The sequence below is a fragment of the Hyperolius riggenbachi genome, chromosome 8 (genome assembly GCF_040937935.1).
Source record: "Hyperolius riggenbachi isolate aHypRig1 chromosome 8, aHypRig1.pri, whole genome shotgun sequence".
In the NCBI taxonomy this organism is placed as follows: domain Eukaryota; kingdom Metazoa; phylum Chordata; class Amphibia; order Anura; family Hyperoliidae; genus Hyperolius; species Hyperolius riggenbachi.
This window is the reverse complement of record NC_090653.1, coordinates 102,096,605-102,122,002: the sequence shown is the minus strand read 5'-3', so window position 1 is coordinate 102,122,002 and position 25,398 is coordinate 102,096,605. Positions and strand designations below refer to the sequence as shown.

General features: G+C 41.4%; 2 protein-coding genes across 2 annotated transcripts in view; both read left to right on the top strand.

Moving 5' to 3' along the window:
• Positions 1 to 25,398, top strand: part of HS6ST2 (heparan sulfate 6-O-sulfotransferase 2) — a 557,112-nt gene that overhangs the window by 93,925 nt on the left and 437,789 nt on the right. The window lies entirely within an intron of this gene.
• LOC137528392 (uncharacterized) lies at positions 8,032 to 11,013 on the top strand. Its single transcript, XM_068249686.1, has 3 exons — positions 8,032 to 8,284; positions 9,535 to 9,697; positions 10,200 to 11,013. The coding sequence occupies exons 1-3, from the start codon at positions 8,068 to 8,070 to the stop codon at positions 11,011 to 11,013; spliced, it is 1,194 nt and encodes a 397-aa protein (XP_068105787.1). The 5' UTR covers positions 8,032 to 8,067.

Here is a 25,398-nt window from a genome sequence, read left to right as displayed (position 1 = left end):
TCCAGCCTCTGTATGCAGATAATATTCTTCAAATCCACCTCGGGTTCTCTTTAAATGAATGAATATTGAATGCATTTGGCAGTGTTGTGCAGTTTAGTGCCTAAACTCAAGTGCAGGTGGCAGTATGTTGCTTCTTCCCCATTGGTTGCAGGCTTACTAAAGTAAATTGTCACTGGGGAGTAACTTTTATTATTATTCAGTGTTTATATAGCGCCAACATTTTATATAGCACCAACATCTTCCGCAGCGCTGTACAGAATATATTGACTTGTCGCTTAAAGTGGACCCAAATTAAAAATACAAGATTTCAGAAATCTATTTTCTAAATTATAATAAATAGCAGCCTTTTCTCAGCTGCATGATGACCAATATAAAATATTTTACATTTATTACAGTAACCCCTTCCAGAATCCGGCAGACTGGTAGAGTAGGAGGTGTCCAGCAAAGGAGGAATTGCTAATGGCTGCCACCTGTATAACCCTAGTTATGGAAAGAGGAGGGTGAAAAGCATGCACTGAAATGCTCATAGGCTTGAAGGAGTGTTTATTTATCTTTGTATGTGTCAGTGCTGCAACTAAATATTTTGAATTTAAAACATTGGTTTGGGTCTGCTTTCTCTCAGGAGCTCACAATCTAATCCCTACCATAGTCATATGTCTATGTATATATTATGTAGTGTATGTATTGTAGTCTAGGGCCACTTTTTTAAGGGAAGCTAGTAAACTTACCTGGATGTTTTTAGGATGTGGGAGGAAACCAGAGTGCACGGAGGAAACCCACACAGACTGAATATATAAACTCAGAGCTGTCTATGCAGTGCATGTGTTCTGAGAAGACATTTGGCATAGTAAATTCCCTATAGCTGTGGCTACCACCTTTTAGAATTAATAAAACACTTTCTGCATTAAACACTAAGCAGTAAGAATGCCAAAATTAAAATTTGGATCAGATACCTTAATTAAGTGGTGGGCTGTTGCTATGGCTGCAAGAAAGCAGTATTTTTAGAAAATTTCTAAGCTGGGTGAGGATTAAATTGGAAAGGTAGTTTAATATTTAATTTGTGTATTCATTACAACTGTCATTTTATTTTAGGAATAGGGAGAGTTTTGGTGTTTCCACTAAACAAGATGATATTGATTTTTACAGATTGTAAGTACTGAATATCCTAAGTAAACTTTAAAATCTATTTTGATCCCAATGCTCTTTAAAGTGATGTTCCACCTTCCATGAATTATATGTAAGGCAAAATGTGCTGTTATATCCATAGGAAAGCATACATTAGCAATGTAAAGAGTGTTCTATATTGCAGGTCTGTAATTTGTGTTAAATATTTTTAAAATACTGGCCTGCTACATTTCATTAATATTGGAATAGGCATTTGTGGTCCACTTAATTGCTAAATTTATGGCTCCTCACAATTGCTGTATTTGTTATCTGTGGTTCTCATGTTTACAGAATTTATTTGGGGTCCTCATGATTGCTGTATTTATCATCTGGGATCTCCTAATCGCTGTATTTGTTATTGGGGGTTTCATGATTGCTGCATTTATTTGGGGGCCTCATGATTTTAGCAATTATGTGGGGGCCACACGATTACTGCATTTTTCATCTGGGGGTCTCTGACTTGATTCTATTAGTAAGCACTCTGAAGCCACGACTGCAAATATTGATCTCAGAGAAACAGGCACAAGTTTCCCATTGAGTTTGGTAAGTGGGTATACTTTATTGTGGGTTTTTTTTTGGACATTGAGTTGTTGACGCCTTGCGAAGTCACTGGTCATTCTTTAGAATGGTGATGTGATAAAAGTGGTCCAATCTGTGAAAAGGTTGAAATGCCAGCTTCTAGCTGGTAATTGCCAGCAAAATGGGAGTTCCTTCCACAGCACAGAGCAGATCTGACTCCCTCCAGTGCTGAAAACAACTCTTTATGACCAGCCCTACAACTGTCCTTCCTCCCTAAAGCATTTAATGTGTATGTTCAGTATAAAAAACAGAGCCTGTCATGCCAGGCTCTGTCTTAAAGTGTACCTTAAGTGTCTCAAAAAAATTGAGTTTTACTCACCTGGGGCTTACCTCAGCCCCCTGCAGCTGATCGGTGCCCACGACGAGTCGCTCTGATGCTCCGGGTCCCACTGGCGGCCACTTCCGGTTTCGCCGTCAGGACCAGTCAGGCTGGGGAACGCGGCTGATACTACGCGTTCCCAGCCAAAATAGCACCCCTATGCGGCCATATGTCCGCATAGGCACCCGTATGCGGACATATGGCCGCATAGGGGTGCTATTTTGGCTGGGAACGCGTAGTATCAGCCGCGTTCCCCAGCCTGACGGGTCCTGACGGTGAAACCGGAAGTGGCCGCCAGCGGGACCCGGAGCATCAGAGCGACTCGTCGTGGGCACCGATCAGCTGCAGGGGGCTGAGGTAAGCCCCAGGTGAGTAAAACTCAATTTTTTTGGGACACTTAAGGTACACTTTAATTATGCAAGATCGTGGGAGGGTCTCAGGGTCAATTACTTTGTTGATTCATTCATCCATCCATCCATCTATCCATCATTCAGATGAGGCTAGATAGGGAGTTTCTTTTTTTTTTTAATTTTTGCCAAGGCTCTGGCCACCACCATCTGCATTGCAGCTGTCAAGCTGGGGGACAGGCTGCGGCAACCCCAGGCGGACATTTTTGAAAGCTTAGAAGGAAACACGTTGTAGGATCACCTGTGAATAAATGACAGCCAATCTGCGGTAATTAACACTAAATTTATATAATTAGAAATTGGTATTGGTATTTCTTTTTTTAATTTGATAAACTTAGTTGACTGTATTTCTATGGCAATTTTTACAAGTATGTTTATGGAGCAGCCAAGATACTTCAAGAAGCTACAGAATAAGAATGGGAAAAAATGGTTAATGAATGTTTTATGCGGAGCTGATTTTCCTGCCCAGTCTAAATCTATCTTACCAAGGTAGTGTTATTCCTTAATGAAATCATTGATTTGCTCCATATACAATTAAAGGCAAATTGGCACGAGTCTTGGAAATGATTGAAAAGAAAGAAAGCCTAATCATTTTTATGTGCTTCACTTGTTGTCAATAGTGTGATGCATAAAATGTAATTTAGCTTAATGATGCAATCCAATTACTCCTTATTCTTTGGAGAGGTATTGTAGCATTTGTCAAAAACTGTAAACTGCAGGTAATGTCCCTGTAATGGCAATTCACACATTTTCTTCCAGAATTTGAACAGTAAACTTAATGTAAAAAAACTCCTAGTAGAGATTAGTGTTTCCACTCCTGCCTCTTGCCCATCAGTAGTATAAATAAGGCATCAGCTCATGTATTCCTCTGCATTTCTCTAGGCCTTGCACACACCTTGCAAACTTAATTTCAGATCTTATTTGTGATCAAGTACATGATTAGATCTGACAAAATAATTAAACAGCCTATGGATTGGCAGCAACCAATCATGAGCTCAAAATTCAGATCGGATAGGCTGGAAAATATTGATCGAAATACCGATCATCATTTCGTATGTATGTCTGTTCCTGGTAACTGTTTTCCTTTTGATTGATTGCATTGTTTTATCTATATTCAATTGGAAAGAGGATCAAAGATTTGGAAACAAATTGCATATGTGTGTAAACTAGCTTTCTTCTATGTCAATCAATGTCAGCGGGAATAGCAATCGAATATATCACTTGAGTGGAATTTGCCTAGTGTGTACCAGGCTCTACATTTTGTGTCCTTGGAAAGTGATGGATTATGAGCAGTCTTCTAGTATAGTTTTGACTGTAAACTGACCTTATTTTAAACAGAACCTCCCATTTTTACTTGTATGAACATATAAAATTGGTTGTTTTATTTATAAGCTTCACTACCATGTACCTTCTCAAACAAAGTATAGAATTACTTAATAGTGGACAGTCTAAACATGGTAGTTTTCGTTTTTAGTAACTGTAGACGATATGCAAAATACATAATTTTTGAGCAATTAAGTAGCATTGTGGATTATTATACAGCTATGATGGAGGTTTATGAAAGACCTACAATATGAGGCCTTTTTTTATGAATTTTATTGAATACAGCAATATATATATATTTCTTACCCTACCCCATGTTTCCCCTTCTGATGCACAACTTACTCCAATTAGTTATCAAAATTATATATGATTATTATTTAATGTATTTATAAAGCACCGACACATTACGCATTGCTAAACAATACATATATACAATGATGCATGATATGAAGTGTGACAGGCGTAATGTAATAAGGTAACAAAAGGTCATACAATATATACAAAGTTATACAAGGCAAACTGGGTACAAAAAAACATGATCATGCGATGTTGGACTGGTTAGGTAGGCCCAGTAATATAAGTACGAGGTGGTCATAGAAAAGGAGCACCAAATCATGTAGAATACACTAGGGAAGGGAGGACCTGTCCAAAGGCTTACAATCCAATATAAATGTAAACAAGGGAAATATCTAAAGACTATAGATAGGTGAAGTGAGCACCTATGTGTTTAAGATTTATATGTATTTTACAATTTGGTAATTCGTCTAAACTGTAACATGAGGACATTTTTGTTGTTGTTGATAAACTGCTTTAATTTAAAGCTGACGGTTACTTTACAATAATACATTAAATTATAGTCCACCATAAAGTCCTCTTCCTCGTTCTTTAGTTCCACATTTGTATATTTTGTGATATTAGTGTTTTCACTTCATACTTTTTTGTGTTTTACTTGCTGTTGCACTTGAGTTTTTCAGTTTAACTCCAAACCTTGTGATGTAGGTTAGTGGGCCAGCTTGCCAGAAATAGTGTCTGATGTGTGAAGGACAAAAAATAACTGAAAAGCATGCATAAATGAGAAATTGTAATTCTTCTGAGGGTACTGTCCAGTGGTGCTTCATGGAGTTCTCCTTTAATAGTGCCTACTTTTACATTCATCTCGCTCACCATATGCCAATCTTTTCCCTATAGTTTATCTTCCATTTTGCACATACGTCTCAGTTGAGGCAGGAAACACACTAAGCAGAATCGCACTGCACATAATGTTAGTTTATGCAGCGTACAAAAATCACATTGGGATGCGATTTTACAATATGAATGTATGTACAATTTAAAATTGCACAGCAAATTACTTCTTCCTGCATACTGAATAGCAAATTGCATATGATGTGTAAGCATTTTTGATGCTTTTAAGCAAAAAAAAAAAAAAAAAAAAAAAAAATTTTTTTTTCACTTATTAACCCATTCAGGTTCCGTCGTTTTCACGTGAGAAATGTTCACCTCCCATTCATTAGCCTATAACTTTATCACTACTTATCACAATGCACTGATCTATATCTTGTTTTTTCTGCCACCAATTAGGCTTTCTTTGGGGGGTACATTTTGCTAAGAGCCACTTTACTGTAAATGCATTTTAACAGGAAGAATAAGAAAAAACGGAAAAAATTCATTATTTCTCAGTTTTCAGCCATTATAGTTTTAAAATAATACATGCCTCCATAATTAAAACTCACGTATTGTATTTGCCCATATGTCCCGGTTATAACACTGTTAAAATTATGTCCCTATCACAATGTATGGCGACAATATTTTATTTGGAAATAAAGGTGCATTTTTTCCGTTTTGCATCTATCACTATTTACAAGTTTAAAATAAAAAAAATATAGAAATATTTCATCTTTACATTGATATTTAAAAAGTTTAGACCCTTAGGTAAATATTTACATGTTTTTTTTTATTGTAATGTTTTGTTTTTTTATTGTAAACATTTTATTTGGGTAGTTTTGGGATTTATAATGTAAATGTGTGTTAATTTTAAATTTATTTTTTTTACAGGTGTAGTATTACTTTTTGGCCACAAGATGGCGGCCATGAGTTTGTTTACATGACGTCACTCTAAGCGTAACATACGCTTACAGTGATGCATCGGGAAGGGAACGGCCAGAAAAGGCGCAGCTTCTGAGAGAAGCTGTCGCTTTTTCAGCGGGGGAGAGGAATCAATGATCGGGCACCGTAGCCCGATACATTGATTCCCTGGCTACCGAATCCGCGGCCGGGAGTGCGCGTGCACGCGCGCGATCGGCCGCTGTAGCGCGCGGTAGCGCGCATGGTTCCTGGACGTAGAAACTACGTCCAGGAACCAAAATAGGATAAATACAATTATTAAAAATGTAAAACGGAAATGCACAAAAAAGCAAACAAAAGAAAAACTGCAGAAACACAACTGAAAACTCTTGGTCCAGCCTAATTTAGGATAATGTAACTTTATGATGTCTGAAAAAAGAAACAAACCTTTTAACATGGAGTTTTTCGATTCGATTGGTCCATTTTCAATAACTGCAATTATCATAAATGATGGTTTTAGGTAACATTTCAAATGCGTTTGCTGCTTAACTCTCTGCACTTTGGTGCTTTGGGTCACATGATCATCAAGATTCACAGGGGTTTTAGCTGCAGAGACAACGTTCAACACCAAATGGGTAACATTTGCGTAAGCGCTCTGATTACTAAGCTGGTAATTCTAGATGTGTCTCTGGGAGGCGGGTTTGTTCTCCATTCTTCTCCGGTACGGTTGAGCCTGTAGTGAATCGGGCGCTTTGTGGTGATAGGTCACACATGAGTGATTACCTGTGCTCTAGCTGTAGATTTAAAATGAAGGAACTATGACAGAAATTATAACGTTTAGGTCTTTTTGTGATTTGGATTCTGATTTTCTAAGTACCTTAAAGCATAAACCTTACCTGTCTGTTTCCAGTCCAGCAGTGTAAACCCGTGTTGGGATAAATGGACAGTTTCCATCTTTACCTGCCCAGTTTGTGACAAGCGCTGTGTGTTATCCTTTGGATGACATCTCAAACAGATGCTCTTTTTCTCCCTTGTAAAACTTAATGCTATTTTCAACATTTGATTTCCCTGAGGTGGTGTGGAGGTTTGAACATGTGCACGGTTAGTATTCAGGCAGACCAGGCTTGAATGTACTCTGATATTGAAGTCGTACTTGTTGATGTGTTTGGAGAATGTACTACTCATTTAATAGCTGGTTGCTGAGCAATGCTTAGGAAACTCCCTTTGGTCTGGATTAGTAGAGATCAGTATAGGCTGGAGGAAAGGTCTGCAGTGCCCTCTGCATGTTATTTATGGTAGCTATTAAAACAATACATTAATGTTAGTTACTTGAAGCATTATCCTTGCTTTAGGGATGTCAGACAAGCACTAAAATCTGTTAGGAACCTCCCAGGTAGGCTACAATGTATGCTTACAAAATTAACTTTCCAGTACAAGCACACCAACATAAATAGTCAGTTTTAATGTAAAATTTTATTTAGTTAACCTCTTGAGGACCACAGGCTTACACCCCCCTAGTGACCAGGTTATTTTTTACTATTCAGTACATTGCAACTTTAACCGTGCGCTGCAGGACCATACAACTTGGCACATAAATTAACCTTGCCTCCTTTTTTGCCACCAACAGAGCCATCTGTTGGTGGCATCTGATTGCTGCTGCAATTTGTATTTTCTTTTATTTATTATTGTTGTTTTTTTTAAAATAAAAGATGCTATTTTAATTTCTCTTCCCTCCCCTCCCTGTGAGAGCCAACCAGAATGATTGCCTCTTGTAGGCACCAGCCTATGAGAGGGATCTGTTTTCGTTGTACTCCAGGGGACAGCTAAGTGACAGGGCTTTCCCCAGTACATTGTTGTGCTAGACCACAGCGCTGTACAATGAAATAGCGCCTTTTTTTTTCACTAGGGCCTAGTGCACACCGGAGCGTTTCCGCTGCGGTTTGCGATCTGCTTGCGGGTGCGGATCTGCTAGGGTAATGCATTTCAATGGGGTGGTGCACACCAGAGCGGTAGGCGTTTTGCAGAAACGCATACTCCCGGGCTGCAGCAGATTTTGGATTGCGGATGCGTTTCTGCCTCAATGTTAAGTATAGGAAAAACGCAAACCGCCTGTCAAACCGCTTGGTATAGCGTTTTTGGAAGCGGATGCAGATGCGTTTTTTGTACGAATCTGCTCTTCCAGGTCAAAGTGTACTTCCTGTTGTTCTGCTTTGCATGAGGGATTGCAGAGAAGGTTTGTGCAAGATGTCTGGCACGTGGTTTACCACAGAAAATTTAATAATTAAAATACAGAATAGTCCAGAGCTGTATGACAAGACATTGCCTGGACACAAAGATCATCAAAGGCTGCATGACATCTGGAGAAACATTGCCCATGAGTTCCTGGGTGAAAAATGGGAAAAATTGTCACCAAAGACTCAAGAAGCAAAAGGTGAGTGTATTTGTTAAACATGTGTTGTTAACTCTTTTAGGTTGACTCTTTTGGCACTGTGCTGACAATATGTGAAGACCCCTCCCCTGAAAGGTTAATTAGCTAATCCTAAGTGTCATTACCACATGTCTCTCTTGCAGTCTGTGTCTCTGTATAGGCATCTCTCAATCGGAACAGCACGTACATGTGTGTCTATGTATGCACATGTATTCTGCATGCGGTTGTGATATTACAGTAAAGAACATGATCATAGATTAACACATACAAAGAGGTTGACCTATTTTTTAATAGTAAAGTAAAGATCATAATGTAATCAAATTAAATGTCAACCTGTAATATTTACATACTTATCGGTTATGGCACAAAGTAATCTGCGAGTTTATCTCGCATTTGAATGGCAGAAATAGGCCCACGTAAGGTAGAAGGGGCAACATTTTGAAGAGCACAGGGTGGAATCTCCTCCTCCTCCTCTGTGTTCATGCCATCTAATGTTCTTACATAATTGTGTAAAACACATGTGGCCTTCACAACTGCAATAGCATACTGTGGTTGCATTTTTAGGGCAGTATGAAAAATGCGCCATTTGTTAGAAAGTATGCCAAAAGCACATTCCACCACTTGCCTGGCTTTGGTAAGGCGCTGATTAAACACTTTTTTTTTCAGAGACATATCTCTTTGGGCATAAGGCCGCATCACATGCTCGGATAGAGCAAATGCCTCATCAGCCACAAACACACATGGGTAAGGTGGGTGTTGTCTGTCAGGCCAGGGTCGTGGTGCTGGTAAGGTCATTTGGCCAGTTAGGAGTTTCAAGCCAAATCTGCTGTGTTGGAAAACAGCAGAATCATGTGAACTGCCGTAAGCACCCACATCCACATATATAAATTTTAAATTCGGATCCACCACAGCCATGAGCACAAGAGAGAAATATTTTTTATAATTGTAATACACACTGCCAGTGGCTGCAGGCATAACAATACGGACATGTTTCCCATCCACTGCTCCTAGGCAGTTAGGGAATTGATGCTTTTCCCAGAAATGCTGAATATTAGCCTCCCACATAGGTAGATCAGGAGGTGGCATAAATTCGGGCTGCAGTGTTTTCCAAATCAGTTTGCATGTGTCCAAAACCAGGTAGCGGATAGTAGATCTTCCCATCAGGAACTGATAATGTAGTGCTGCATATGAATGTCCTGTTGCCAGAAATCTGAAAAGTAATACAGAAATGTTTATTTGTTTTTTGTTCGAAGTTGGTCTCCTGCGCAAAAGATGGAAGTCTGTGCGAGACAGTTATAAAAAGGAGCTGGAGAAACAATATCAAGAATCTAAAAGTGGGTGTGGCAGTTCCCAAAGAACAAGATATAAATTCTGTGGGATTCTGGAATTTATGAGAAAACATCATGAGTCGGCTGAGTAAGTATGGCGCAAATGTACACCTATTACACTTCTGAAAAAAGTATCCGCTACAGCTGTAATATAAATACAAGTCACACAATGCATTGCAGGAGTGTGATACTCAATGTGATTCACTGCAGGTCATTTTACAGTAGGCCTTTGCTTAATATGATTGTTTACTAAGCTATTTATAGTGCGATTATCTGTCAGGAATCTGGTAGGATTTTGTGGACAAATACCAGTTGCCTTACACTCATGTGGATCTATTTGGCTGCAGTAGTGTCTGAATCACACACCACGAACAAGCATGTGTAGATTATACATTAATACTTCACTACAAACATGTGATCTGCATGATGACTCAGGGGCTGTGCCTTAAAGTAATACTCACAACATTTCTGCAGGAGAGAAAGGCAACTATGATTGTTGTACAGTTACACATGTACATCAATGACATTTTCTATTTTACATCACTGGCCTCTATACCAGTACTCAATTCTTCTCTTCTTCTTTACATTAGAACTGAAGATAGCCTGCCACCTGATCCTGATCCTGAGGAGGCGGAAATAGATGCAGGCCACAACACTAGCAGTGATCTGGAAGTGGATGATTTAACTCCACAGGATGGTGACACAGCTACACTGGATGAGAGTGACTCAACAACTGCTGATCAAACACAACCCAGCACACTAACTACTAGGCCACGCACAACTCACAGATCTAGTAGAGGTGTGAGGGCATCAACCCAAGGCAGGAGAATAGCAAGAGGTATGAGCAGGGCTGAATATGATCACAAGCTCATTACTTCTATTGAAAAGGCTGTGGATCATATGGAGAAGCGAGAGGAGGAAATCAAACAATTAAAAGAGCCATGCACCCAGTATCTGCTAAGTTTAGTGCCATTGTTACAGAAAGTGCCACCAGATAAGCAATGGGCAGCCAGACATGCCATATCTGAGACCCTGGGCAAATTTTTGCAAACTCAGAGCCAGGCAGAAGAAAATAGCTCCAACTATGTCACTCAACAACACATGCCTCATGCCACTCCTCAGTATCATTCATACCCACAACCATCTTACCAGAGTCACCGTATGTATGACCCACCTAGTTACCCACCTATGCATATGGCAACCCGGCCATATGGGCAGCAGCCACATTATCCTATGACAGGACCTATGCGTTTTGAGCAAGCTAATAGGTATCAAAGATCAGACACTCCAGTGTACACTGATTTAGCAGCTCAGACCCAGCCACAAACTACTTCAGAATCAGCTACACAAGCTTTCATTCATGACACTGGAAGCATGTCTGATTATCTTGCACAACATGAGTAGGAAGTGGGCCTTATAGGTAGTGTAAATCGTTATATTTTATGTTAATATTTTAAAGTTAGTTTCACATACCTCAAAGTTATGAGGAGACGCTCCGTTGGAGTGATTGCACGGCGATAATTAGTATCTTGTCTTTGAAGGGCATCCTTCAATTTGGACAGTAGACAATCAAAACTGTCAAAAATACAGATGTATATGTAATTTGTTGATGATGTTTGTGATATAAAAGCATTCTTTTTTGAACATATACATTCTATGTTTGCAAAAATACCTTCATGACAACATGGCCTAAAGAATTATTTGGGCAACCACTACCAAAAACAAATAAAATAATGTCGCTGGCCACAACAAGTGTCTTTACTGAGTTTCTGCTGTTCATAGGTGCATGATATTGGTATAGGTATAAATGTGTGTTACGTGGGGTTATTACATTAGGTTATTGTTCAAAAATGATGTATGCTTATATACTATAGTAGTTACTGGGTAGTCCAAAAAAGCAATAGGTGTTAGGCAGTGTATGCATAACACACCAGGAACAAGCATAATGGTAATCTTAGTCTTTTAATGCATATACATGATTGCTGAGTGTGTTGGTTTGTACATTGGAGTCCAACAGAGTGTTAAATAAGGCTCAGCAATGACTGCAACATTCATTATTTAAATAACAAGAATGCCAAATGGTACAGAACAAACAAAACAACTCTTACCTGCCCACAGACATTCTGGTGTAGCCAAAGAACTTGTCTCAATGCTGCCTCAAGTCACGATAGAGTGTCCAAAATTGACCCTTCCTGCGCCGCTGTTGCAGTATGGGATGCACCCAGTATCTCCGTGTCCTTGGCCTGCGTCTCATATATGCTGCTACACATATTAGTAATAGCAAATCAGGATACATTTTCTCTCTCCACAAAAACAACTCACTCTCAAACACTATGTCACCTCTCCTCAACTAACCCACAATGCTGTGAAGGACCACTCCCTTTTTATATTGGTACTTGCACTTTAATTCCTTCATTTGATCCACATGTCATCAATATATCTAATTTTTATCGCAGAACACACAAGGCAGTCCGTGCACAGCTTCCTGAAATCACGTTTATTTCTGGACAGGACCAACAAGGATACGGGATATAAGGACTATCTCTGTGAATGTCTCAGGTTTGTCCTGACACATAACGCGTTTTTGTTCGATGGAAGATGGCACCACCAGACCTCCGGGACGGCCATGGGAACCTCTGTGGCATGTACCTATGCTGGGCTCTTTTTGGGAGCCTGGGAAGAGGACTATGTATTTAGTTCCTCAAACCCCTTCCGGGGAAACATCAAGAAATGGTCGCGGTATGTGGACGATGTGCTGGTCGTGTGGCAGGGAGACCATGAAGTCTTTGGGGAGTTCATGCAGCACCTCAATGTGAATAGGATTAACATGCGATTTACATCGGAAATCAACGACAGGGGCGTTTGCTTCCTTGACTTGATGATTAAACCAGATGGGGTCAAATTGATCTGCGAAGGCTTTAGAAAATCTACGGCGGTTAATTCACTACTGCATAGAAGCAGTTATCATCCCGAGCATGTTAAGTCATCCCTGCCATATGGCCAGTACTTACGTCTCAGGCGTAACAACACTAACCCCGATACATTTGACTTGCAGGCGGGGGAACTCACCGCCCGCCTACGGGCAAGGGATTATGATATTACTGCCCTGGAGGCAGCCAAGGAAAAAGCTGGGGGGAGAGATAGATCCACCCTCCTGATCAGACAGTCCAGACCCGAAAATAGTGGCTCCTTCACTTGTACATTTGATTACACCCCCATGACCAGGAAGTTGTCTCAGGTCATAAAAAAGAATTGGTCGCTCATAACCAGAGACCCCGCGCTGCAACGGATTTTTCCTGACCCCCCGAGGGTGGTCTATAGAAGAGCCCCAACATTGGGTGATGTTCTTGTACGGAGTGAATTTCGCTCCGTAACATCGCCCAACTGGCTGACCATCAGACGCCCTAGGGGGAACCACAAGTGTGGTAAATGCAAGTATTGCCCACAGATGTTGGAAGGCACGAATTATAGGATGGGAGGGGTACAGTGGGAGGTTAGGGCCTTCATAACCTGCCAGACAGAATTTGTCTCCTATGTCATCTTTTGCCCCTGCCACTTTTACTATGTGGGCAAAACAACCCGGCCCCTCAAAGAGAGGGTGGGGGAACATCTTAAGTCCATCAAGTCAGGGAAGGGGTGTCCCCGTTTAATTGAACACGTCAGAGAAGCCCATGGAGGCAAGTCCAAGTGTTTAAAATTTGCGGGACTCCTGCATGTTGCAAACCCAAGGAGGGGAGGCAATAGAGATCAGGAGCTAACTCGTCGCGAATCTCGCGTAATCTTACGTACTGAGGCAATGGGGCCTTTGGGCCTCAATGATAGGCTGGAACTATCTTGTTTCCTTGATCCTTGAGATCAGGAGAGATCTGTCGAGCTTCAGGTGCCTCCCCTTTCTCTATAGACTTGTATATGGACTTGAGAATGTGTGGTATTTCCCCTCCCCCCCCTCTCTCTGACTCAAGAGTGTATGGCCCCCAATCTTTTCCCCATCCCCCCCCTATTGATGCACCTCCCCCCTCTCCTTTCTTCTTCTCCCTTTCTTATCTTTCCCTCTTTCTTTGGGGAGCTTATTTTCTCGGTATATTGGGGAACCTCTTCGTTTCATACACCTCTGTAAGTGTTTCTCTTTACATTCTGCACATCGGTGGACGTCCTGGGTACAGGAGATTTTGCACCGCCGCTCACGGGCATGCCCAGAGCAATAGTGCATGAAAGGAGTGGGTGGAAGGACAGGTGCAGAGTGAGCATGGAGGTCGTTGTGACAGAAGGTGCCACCGGAATTCTGGTGGCCAAGTTCACTCTCCCTTTTTTATGGGGGAAGAGTTGGTTTGGTTGACACCTTTTTCTCCCCCAATAGGGTAGACCATCCTGCCTATGCACTGTCTGGTCCAGTACACCCCCACCCCATTCCTGGCTTAGCCCCAATAGGACGCAGATTGTGGTGTTAGCCTCATGCAGCTCTCCCTTTCTCTATGATGTTAAGTTGCTCCCCAGTGTTCCCTCTGGTAGACCGCGTGACGGTGGTCTGTGCCCCTTTTTCCCTTTCTTAGCGCCTCTTGATACAATACTCTGGGGGATACTTAGCCTGGCCGAACCAATGGTGGTCGGTTTAGAATGGAAAGGACATTAGGTGGGAACAGGAGTTCACAGTGAGGGGCTAGTCCTTTGGCTTCGTTCTCCCCTTCTCTCTCCCTTATTCCTCCCCTCCTCTAGTGTTTTTAGTAGGGATACGAGGTGGTTTTAATTTGAATATTTAAATAAAGATGTTCCTTTAATGGCAGCAGACGGAGACCGAAACAGTAATGACAATAGGATCTACTGGGGTGATGTAGATTTTCCTGATAGGTATAGTTTATGCACTGTTTTTATAGTTTTATGATAAGGGTGAAACCTTTTTTGACATGTTAGCCCACAATTGTATGTCGTAGGCAATGTTTGGCACTTGTTTAATATATGCAAGCACGTCACCATTACATTCGCCGGACCTTGGCGATCCTCCCCTATTTCCTCACGGACCCACCCAACAGGCGGATTCATCATCCCTCACTCCCACACTGTCACGTAGCAGGTCTCCTCCCCTCCTACCCGAACACTTCACTCCCCAACACTATGGGCCAATGGCGTGCGTGATGGGCGGGGCTTCCAGGGAACATCTCGGAAGTCCGTGCACGCCGCCATTGCCCTGGGACAAACGCACGTGAACAAGCGCCACACCGGCGCGAAACGGCTGTTGCGCCGTCCTCTCATCCCCTGGTCACCCTCCCGCACCCGTCCTTCACTCAGGTCAGATCGATCCACTGTTTTTACATGTCTTATGCAATGTGACATTGTTTCTGCCTGCTGGCGAAAGAATATGGCGAAATAAACGTGATTTCAGGAAGCTGTGCACGGACTGCCTTGTGTGTTCTGCGATATTGTTATGTTCCCATTTTGTCTGGAAGCACGCTCCCTCATGTATAGCCCACAGTGGAGTGAATAGGACGGAGCTGGTACCTACTGGTGCAAAAGACTTTTTCCTTCACTTGAAACCCCCCACTGCTGAGTGCCAGGCATACCAGCTTCTTTTGTGCACTGTATTATATCTAATTTTTAGCCTTTGGTTCAACTCTTTCTACCTTTTTCCTTAAAAAACGCAAAACGCAAAACGCTAGAAAAACGCATGCTAAACGCCACCGCAAAACGCAAAACGCTAGCAAAACGCAGCTAAAAAAACAAAGCGTTCAGAAAAACGCTAGCGTTTTGCGGATCTGCTTGCGGTTTTTGGTGTGCACCAGCCCTAAGGGCCCATTCACACTAGAAATCGCTAAACGCTAACGCAAAACGCTGAGCGTTTTTCTGGCGTTTTTTCCTAGCGTTTTTCACTGTAAGGGCCCATTCACACTTACAATCGCAGAACGCCGGCGATTACCGCCGGCGTTCTGCGGGAGTGATTTTCCCGCGATTAGCGCGGAAAAATCACTGGACACTGCGGCGGTTTTGGAGCGATCGCGATTAGCGTGCTATGCACGCTAATCACGATCGCAAATCGCGGAACGCTCGTCGCCGGCAAACCGCTGCATGCAACGCGGTTGCGGTTATCGCTAACCGCAACCGCGGCAGTGAGAACACGGCCACTGGCTACAATGTGTAGCGGTTCTTGCAGAACCGCTAGCGGTTTGCCGCGAGCGGGAATCGTGCGATTCCCGCTCAGGTGTGAATGGGCCCTAAAGAGAGCGTTTTTCCAGCGATTAGCGTTTTGCGATTTCTAGTTCAATTCAAATACTTTTACTGAAACGCTAATCGCTCCAGAATCACTCAGAAAACGCTGCATGCAACGCGTTTGCGTTTCAGCAAATCGCTAAACGCTTAGATGAGAACACTTCCATACACTTTCATTGTGCACACGTTTTTCAAATCGCTAGCGGTTTTCAGCAAAGCTGAAATCGCTCTGAAAACGCACAAGTGTGAATGGGCCCTAAGGCCTGGTGCACACCAAAAACCGCTAGCAGATCCGCAAAATGCTAGCAGATTTTGAAACGCTTTTTGTTATTTTTCTGTAGCGTTTCAGCTAGCGTTTTGCGGTTTTGTGTAGCGGTTTTGGTGTAGTAGATTTCCTGTATTGTTACAGTAAAGCTGTTACTGAACAGCTACTGTAACAAAAAACGCCTGGCAAACCGCTCTGAAGTGCCGTTTTTCAGAGCGGTTTGCGTTTTTCCTATACTTAACATTGAGGCAGAAACGCATCTGCAATCCAAAATCTGCTGCAGCCCGGGAGTATGCGTTTCTGCAAAACGCCTCCTGCTCTGGTGTGCACCAGCCCATTGAAATACATTACCCTAGCAGATCCGCACCCGCAAGCAGATCGCAAACCGCAGCGGAAACGCTCCGGTGTGCACTAGGCCTAACAGTCTGCCAGCCATGATCGCGTGCTTGCAGGCTGATCACGGAGCCCCATTCCATGTTTCAGCAGTGAACGATCGCGCACACGCGTGAGCATTCCCTGCTAATCTCAGCCCCTAGGGTGTAACGCCAATCAGCGTTAGGCGGTCCTGGGGAGCCACTCTCTGACCGCCAATTGGCGTGAGGGGGTTGCAGAGTGGTTAAAGGACAAGCAAGGCCACACAATAAATCAATCTCTACTTACCTTGGGCTCATTCCAACCCTTAGAAGTCATGTGAGCCCCTCGGGGCAGTTCCGGTCTTCTCCCGTGTCCTGCTGGCAGCCTCTAAAGGCATGCACCTGTGTCATCGGGAGCGATGCGCTTGCCAAGTGCTAGTGTAGTCTCACCCATTCCACAGCAGAGTTGTAATTTAGTTAAAATTGCAAACGTGCTGCATGTAGTATTTTTTAGATATTAAAGACAAACATGCTTCCAGTTAACTATAAAATAATAGGTATCCAACATGGAGTATATGAATAGTTTTGAACAACTTTTTTTTATCATAGGCAATGGAAATCATTGGACCACATCTGGGTTTGAAAGGAAAAAGTTAGCCTTTTGTAGCCAAACACTGCACATCTTACCCCGCCCATCTGGTAATATGGCTCCCCGCCTACTTTACCTGAGTGATAATAAAAAGGTGGGTGTGTAGATTTGTTACTAGCTGGGTGAGGATTGGAGGAGCAGTGTTCACCTTCTGGACCATGTAATAATCTTCCTTACATTTAGTAGAACCAACTTTTTTTTCTTTGACCTATTTATACTTTTTTGTAAAACTATTTTCCAACACTGTAAATACCTCCATAACTACTCAAGTTGCATCATGGGACATTGAAAGTGTGTTTTGACTGTTAGAGAATTACAATTATGTAGCTTCTGTGTTACCTTTCAATTGTAGTTGTATTAAAATCTCAGTTGTTTTTTTTTCATGCTTTCTTGCATTGAAATGAATAGTAACCTATCCAATGATTTTATTTTGTCTTTAAATGAACTCTTAAACCGGAATCAATTTTTCATAAATCCAATTTGACTGTTGAAAGGATTAATCTGATTGTTATAGAGCACTATTTAGAAAATGTTGGACTTTAGAAGAAAATAAAAAGTTGTTTACATCGTTTTATTACATTGTTATATTTTGCTGTTTCAATTATAATGTTGTAGCATATTCATACTACGTGAACTCTATTTTTAAACATGACTAATGGCTGACATTTAATCAGGGAATTAATAACACCTGATCTTGCAAACCAGTCACCATATTTCTGGGCATTGATGTCAACAGAATGGCTGCTTGTTTAGGTGCCTGATCTGATTAAATTTAACTTATTTTCCAATTATTCTTTTTAAAACTAATTAGAAGAAGCACTTTGGCTGAACAAACAAGGGCTCATTTTCTGGGTTTTCCATTTAAAGAGGTCAGCAATTATTCCAGCAAAATGAACATGGCTAATTTTACAGCTGCTCAGAAGGTGCATCAGATAGCAGACAATGGCTGAGAATATCATTGTGCAGCTGGATGTTATCCATGTTTATTACGGAGGATGGAGCATGGCTGTTGTGGAAATTAAAAGGCAGAAATGTTGGACACTGCTGTTGATGTAATGTTGTGTTTCAACATTCATTTAAATTAAGAGGGGCATGCTGTTTCTGTCTGGATGGGCTGCCCATGTTCTGATTAAAAACTTTTATGGGTTTTCAGAGGCATTTGATCTGTACCCGATGAGCTTCATCATCCTCTCACATCTTACATCCTGTGGTTTCTACTTTCTACTGGAGAGATATTGCACTGGTGTCAAACCCTGAAAATTGGGTTTTTACATGCAACGCTGCTCCAACTCTGAGGTCTATTGCAAACTGCACAATTGAGTTGGCATCTATCTATCTAAAGCATGGTATCAACTTTGAATTTTCATTGGCCAGTCTTGGACCAATTTTACCCCCTGCATGTTGTACGAGAGTTTACCTACGCAATCTGTTCATAGTCGTCAAAATCTGTTGACCTTCATACTACATGGAAATGGTAAAATTGGCCAATAGTTGACCAATTAAAATTGAAGGTGTTGTACCAGGCTTAAGCCTGGAATATACCTCCTGGGTGAAAAGATCTTTTTGTATACTGCTTACGATCCAGTTTGTCGAAAACCATGTCACTGATCACGAGTAGCTCTACCCCTACCTCCAATCTTCCCACTCTCTACCACCCTTTTTGTTTTATATTAACCACCCTGGCGTTCTATTAAGATCGCCAGGGCGGCTGCGGGAGGTTTTTTTTTTTAAATAAAAAAAAAACTATTTCATGCAGCCAACTGAAAGTTGGCTGCATGAAAGCCCACTAGAGGGCGCTCCTGAGGCGTTCTTCTGATCGCCTCCGGCGGCCAGAAGTAACACGGAAGGCCGCAATGAGCGGCCTTTCGTGTTTTGCTTACTTTGTCACCATGGCGACGAGCGGAGTGACGTCATGGACGTCAGCCGACGTCCTGACGTCAACCGCCTCCGATCCAGCCCTTAGCGCTGGCCGGAACTATTTGTTCCGGCTGCGCAGGGCTCAGGCGGCTGGGGGGACCCTCTTTCGCCCCTGCTCGCGGCGGATCGCCGCAGAGCGGCGGCGATCAGGCAGCACACGCGGCTGGCAAAGTGCCGGCTGCGTGTGCTGCTTTTTATTTCATCAAAATCAGCCCAGCAGGGCCTGAGCGGCACCCTCTGGCGGTAATGGACAAGCTGAGCTCGTCCATACTGCTAAGGTGGTTAACTAGACTATATTTAATCCAAAGCGGGAAAAAGAGGCAATCTCTGTAGAAAAAGAATATGCAAAATGCAAAACATTTAATGGAGGTGGGTTTACCTACAGATAGGATACCAGTGTAATGGCCCCATAAAGAGATAGACTTTTGCCATAACATATTTTATTGGGTCAAAGCCTGTTTCAGAGAGCGAATAAGTCTTCATAATATCTGAAAGTACATTTTTTTCATACTTTTAAAAAACATTTAAAATTTTTATCCCCTACCCCTTATTATTTTCATTCTCTTGGTATTCGTGTTTGATTGAGTGGGATACCATTGGTCACTGCTACCAAAGGAGTCCTGAGAAAATGGCCATACCCATTGCGGATCTTGGAGAACAGCCCTTGGTTACATTTCCTCTCCTATGCTTAGAATGGATGCCTACACAATGTTGGCCTTAACCACCTATGGTGTACCATCTACCTTTTTTATTATTCAGCTTCTTTCGGAACTTTCCATTTTATTTCTTCAACTGGTTCTCTCTCTCCCATTTTATCATGCCGTTCTTTCATTTAAAGCTGATATTCAGTTGGTGGGAATCAAATCTGTTCTTGTGATCCTGATAGCATGGTGTTTTTGAATTGTTCATATTTTAAATGTCATTAAAGCTTTGAGCTTTTCATATTGGCCACTGACCTACTTGGGTGCAAATTTTCAGATGGTAGATTGGCGTACTAACATGTCACACTATACAGGAAAAGCAGCTCAGGAATCTGTAAATTGAGTTTCCCCTGTACACCCTGAGTTAGGAGTTAAGTAGGTTTATGTAAGCAAGGAAGATCTTCGATGATGCACCACTGCTGACTATGCAGATCATCCCTTTTTTCTTTTTATATCTCTTAAAGCCAGAATAACATCCTGGACAGTGTTGCTTGCAAATTTTCACCAAAGTCCTTTTCACATCAAAAATGGTATTTTTGATTTCTATAAAAAATTGTATGAAAATGCATTGTATTTTTGCAATATGGCAAACATTTGCAAAAACTTAAAAAATCATTATTACAGCAAAAACTCAAAAATCGTGAAAAATGCAAAAAAATGACACTTATGACTAATTTTATTTTTGATGCCATTTTTGTTCGAAAGTCAAATTTTAATATTATTTTCAAAAAATGAATGCAAAAAAGATTGGCATTTTTGCTCATAACTGATCCTGAACCACTGGAATGCGAAATGTGCCTAAAGCCTATTCATTTTACACAGCCCTACTAATCTAACACGCATATACAGCAGTTTGTATCTAGTTGGTCCTCATCAGTGCGAAGCAATCTAGCTCTTTGAGGAGGGGCTTGGATTTAAGTATTATAGTACCCAGACAGCTCATTGTGACTCAAAACCAATTGGATATTATACGGGGCTTAAAGGGATCAAAAAGTGGTCTCATTTACATATTCAACAGTGATGCAATATGAAAGATCTTTCTTGCATGCATAAAGCTGAATAATAGCAAATGCCTTCTGTATATTTAGCTATTTAGCATAGATTTTTTTAGTAACAAGGGTTTTTGGTACCTTCTAGGCACTTATAATAATCTATTTTTTTTCAACAATTTTTATTGAGGTTCTACAAAAGTTTAAGCATTAATAAGCTTTGTACAAACCTTTTAACGTATTAACAGAAAAACAAATCAGTAACATTGTGTCAATCATCAAAGTGGAGTAGTTATTGATTAGGGTAATTTACTATTGTACACCTTTTAGGTAAAGACTTCTAATAGGTAATGTTAAAGTGGCATGGAAGGCCATGAAATTTGCATAATATATGGGATATTTGAAGACTGAAATCTGAATCTAGTTGCCTTTTCTATCTGCAGGTTAATGCCAACTTGTCTCTGAAGTTGAGCCAAAGAAGGGATGTCTGGGGTTCTCCAATTAGCAATTATCAAACTTCTCGCCACACATAAAATTTGCAAAATCACCAAGCAGTATTTCAGAGGACATGAAAGGATGCCCATATGAAGCAGGGCCAGTTGAGGGGTAATCACAAAATGCAGCTGTAGAAGTTTGCTTATTTCTTCAGCAATGGCTGTCCAAAATTGTTGAATGTAAGGACATTCCCGGAGTATGTGAACTAGAGTACCTATGTTTTTGCAATTACGCCAGCAAAGAGGAGAGCTTTGCTGTGTAAAATTAGCTAAGCGCCTAGGAGTAAGGTACCATTTAAGGAGATTTTTTTGAAAAGTTTCTCTATGGCTTATACAGGATGAACATTGATTAATAGATTTAGTAGATTTAATAGATTTAGTAACTATCATCTGTATGCAGATGACACCCAAATCTATCTCCACACCCCTGACATATCCACCACTACCATGGACAAGGTCTCCTCCTGCCTATCTGCCATCTCCTCCTGGATGTCCGCTAGGTTCCTAAAACTAAATCTAGACAAAACGGAATTTATGATCTTCCCACCCCGGTCATCCCTGGACCTCCCAGATGTGCAAGTCACTGTTAACCACACTACTATTCACCCTACCTCTTAAGCCCGCTGTCTGGGTGTCACCCTGGACTCCGCACTCTCCTTCACTCCCCACATCCAAAACCTCACAAAGTCCTGCAACTTCCACCTTCGTAACATCTGTAAGATTCGCCCTTTCCTGACCCCTGCCACCACCAAACTCCTCATCCATGCCCTCATAATTTCCCGCCTCGACTACTGCAATGCCCTTCTGTCTGGACTCCCTAAGACCCGAATAGCCCCACTGCAGTCCATCATGAATGCGGCTGCCAGAATTATCCACTCCTCCCATCGCTCCACCAGGGCAGCTCCCCTCCGTGAATCCCTCCACTGGCTTCCTATCCAGTCCAGAATCAGATTCAAGATATTGTGTCTGACCTACAAATCCATCCACAAAACCTGTCCAACCTACATTTCTGATCTTACTCAGAGATACACACCAAGCCGCTCACTCCGCTCCTCCAATGAACTTCGCCTGACCGTCCCCCGCATCACCCAGTCCCATGCACGCCTCCAAGACTTCTCAAGAGCCGCTCCGACACTATGGAACTCCCTACCTCCACCCATTAGGGCAGCCCCCTCCTTCAACACCTTCAAGAAGGCCCTCAAAACTCACCTTTTCACTCTTGCCTACCACCCCTCACAATTGCTCTAAACCCACAGCCGAACTCTGGTCCCCTACCTCTCGTGTCCCTACCTCTCCCTCTAGATTGTAAGCCTTTGGGCAGGGTCCTCACTCCTTTTGTGTCCTACCTGATCATGCACCTCCATTACTGTGCACCCATGCTATGCATTTGAGTGAACCTAACTTGCCTAACTCCATGCTCCCATCCAGTGACTGACTAAGCATTACCTTGTACTCATACTGTGCTGTGTGATCTGGTTTTCTTGTATTCCTGTATTGTCATATTGCTGTTTGTCACCCCTAAATATTGTCTGTAACCTAAATTAATGTCCAGCGCTGCGTAATATGTTGGCGCTTTATAAATACAACAAATAAATAAATAAATAAATAGTTAGGCACTTATAATATTCTAATGGTTCTGGGTCACCACAAGCTATCTTCGCACTCACTCTGTCCTTACATCTGTAATGCAAACCATGCATTTCCTTGCTTACTTCCAACTTCAACACAATACAATGTATGCACCTAGAATCAAATGCTTACTGTTGTTAATACACCAGAGGGTGTGAAAAAAGCTTCTTAACCCATTCAGGTTCCGTGGTTTTCACGAGAGAAATGTTCACCTCCCATTCATTAGCCTATAACTTTATCACTACTTATCACAATGAACTGATCTATATCTTGTTTTTTCCGCCACCAATTAGGCTTTCTTTGGGGGGTACATTTTGCTAAGAGCCACTTTACTGTAAACGCATTTTAACAGGAAGAATAAGAAAAAAATGGAAACATTCATTATTTCTCAGTTTTCAGCCATTATAGTTTTAAAATAATACATGCCTCCATAATTAAAACTCACGTATTGTATATGCCCATATGTCCCGGTTATTACACTGTCAAAATTATGTCCCTATCACAATGTATGGCGACGATATTTTACTTGGAAATAAAGGTGCATTTTTTCCATTTTGCATCCATCACTATTAACAAGTTTAAAATAAAAAAAATATAGAAATATTTCATCTTTACATTGATATTTAAAAAGTTTAGACCCTTAGGTAAATATTTACATGTTTTTTTTTTTTTTTATTGTAATGGTTTTTTTTATTTATAGTAAACATTTTATTTGGGCAGTTTTGGGAGGGTGGGGGGTAAACAATAGATTTATAATGTAAATGTGTGTTGATTTTAATTCATTTCTATTTTCAGGTGTAGTATTACTTTTTGGCCACAAGATGGCGGCCATGAGTTTGTTTACATGACGTCACTCTAAGCGTAACATACGCTTAGAGTGGCGCATCAGGAAGTGAATGGCCAGAAAAGGCGCAGCTTCCGAGAGAAGCTGTCGCTTTTTCAGCGGGGGAGAGGAATCAGTGATCGGACTTCATAGTCCGATACATTGATTCCCCGACTACCGAATCCGCGGCCGGGAGTGCGCGTGCACGCGCGCGATCGGCCGCGGGGGCGCGCGGTAGCGCACATGGTTTCTGGACGTAGTTTCTACGTCCAGAAACCAAAATAGGTTAAAGAGAAACTCCGACGAAGAATTGAACTTTATCCTAATCAGTAGCTGATACCCCCTTTTACATGAGAAATCTATTCCTTTTCACAAACAGACCATCAGGGGGTGCTGTATGACTGATATTGTGGTGAAACCCCTCCCACAAGAAACTCTTGAGTACGTACTCCTGGCAGTTTCCGATCTGGGAACCTTGCTGCATTGTGGGAAATAGCTGTTTACAGCTGTTTCCAACTGCCAAAAAAACATGCAGCAGCTACATCACCTGGCAACAGTAAAAATGTCACCATGTGATAAATATCAGAATGTAAATCAGGGATTTAAAAGATATTACAATGGGCAAACACTGACTAAATCATTTATACATAATTATTGTAAAAATGAAGCACTTTTTTATTACATTATTTTCACTGGAGTTCCTCTTTTAAAACAAACCCGCAATGCTAATAGGCGTAAAATATGAACAGTTAACTCAGTAGTGGGAAGCCTCTGGATGACCCAGAGGCTTGCTAGATCTTGGAGCCCACTGTTGCTGCCTAGAACCCGGTTCTTCTGGTCATGTTCCCAGACGTGCACGGAGGCGAAAAACCATGTGCGAGCGGCTTTGTTCTACTGGACATGTGTGGACTTTACTCATGCATGCCCAGTTGGACCATATTGGCCCCGAAACGATTGTCTATTACAAGGCCAGATGTATTACGTGTGTGTGTGTGATGGGACAATAAAAGTTATTTGAAGTTCCAGCAAGTCTGTGTGCGGCTCCCTCCACTTTGGATTGTCTATGCTCAAACTGTTGTCTTTAAAGTACCAGGGAGACTACGAGCCCACACCTGGATCCAATAAGGTGCACAAATGCAAGCCAATGGAAGAAAAAAGGTGGGTCTTCACCTGGATTTAGCAATTATAGCTTAACCACTTAAGCTCTCAGTCGTTTTCACTTTATGCATGCGAGCAATGTTCACCTCCCATTCATTCACCTATAACTTTATCACTACTTATCACAATGAACTGATCTATATCTTGTTTTCTCCACCACCAATTAGGCTTTCTTTGGGGGGTACATTTTGCTAAGAGCTACCTTACTGTAAATGCATTTTAACAGTAAGAATAAGAAAAAAACGGAAACAATCATTATTTCTCAGTTTTCGGCCAATATAGTTTTAAAATAATACATGCCTCCATAATTAAAATCCACGTATTGTAATTGCCCATTTGTCACAGTTATTTCACCATTTAAATTATGTCCCTATCACAATGTATGGCGACAATATTTTATTTGGAAATAAAAGAGCATTTTTTCCGTTTTGCATCCATCACTATTTACAAGCTTATAAAAAAAAATATATATATATATATATATATAGAAATATTTTCATCTTTACATAGATATTTAAATAGTTTAGACCCTTAGGTAAATATTTGTGGGTTTTGTTTTTTTTGTTGTTGTAATGTTTTTGGTTTTTTTTATTAAACATTTTATGTGGGTATT

Bases quoted from the DNA above. Each gene is read 5' to 3' on its own strand.
- LOC137528392 (XM_068249686.1), top strand. From the start codon at position 8,068: ATGAGGGATTGCAGAGAAGGTTTGTGCAAGATGTCTGGCACGTGGTTT. The intron at 8,285-9,534 runs GTGAGTGTATTT...TTTTGTTCGAAG, and splicing joins AAAGACTCAAGAAGCAAAAG to TTGGTCTCCTGCGCAAAAGA. The intron at 9,698-10,199 runs GTAAGTATGGCG...TCTTTACATTAG, and splicing joins AAACATCATGAGTCGGCTGA to AACTGAAGATAGCCTGCCAC.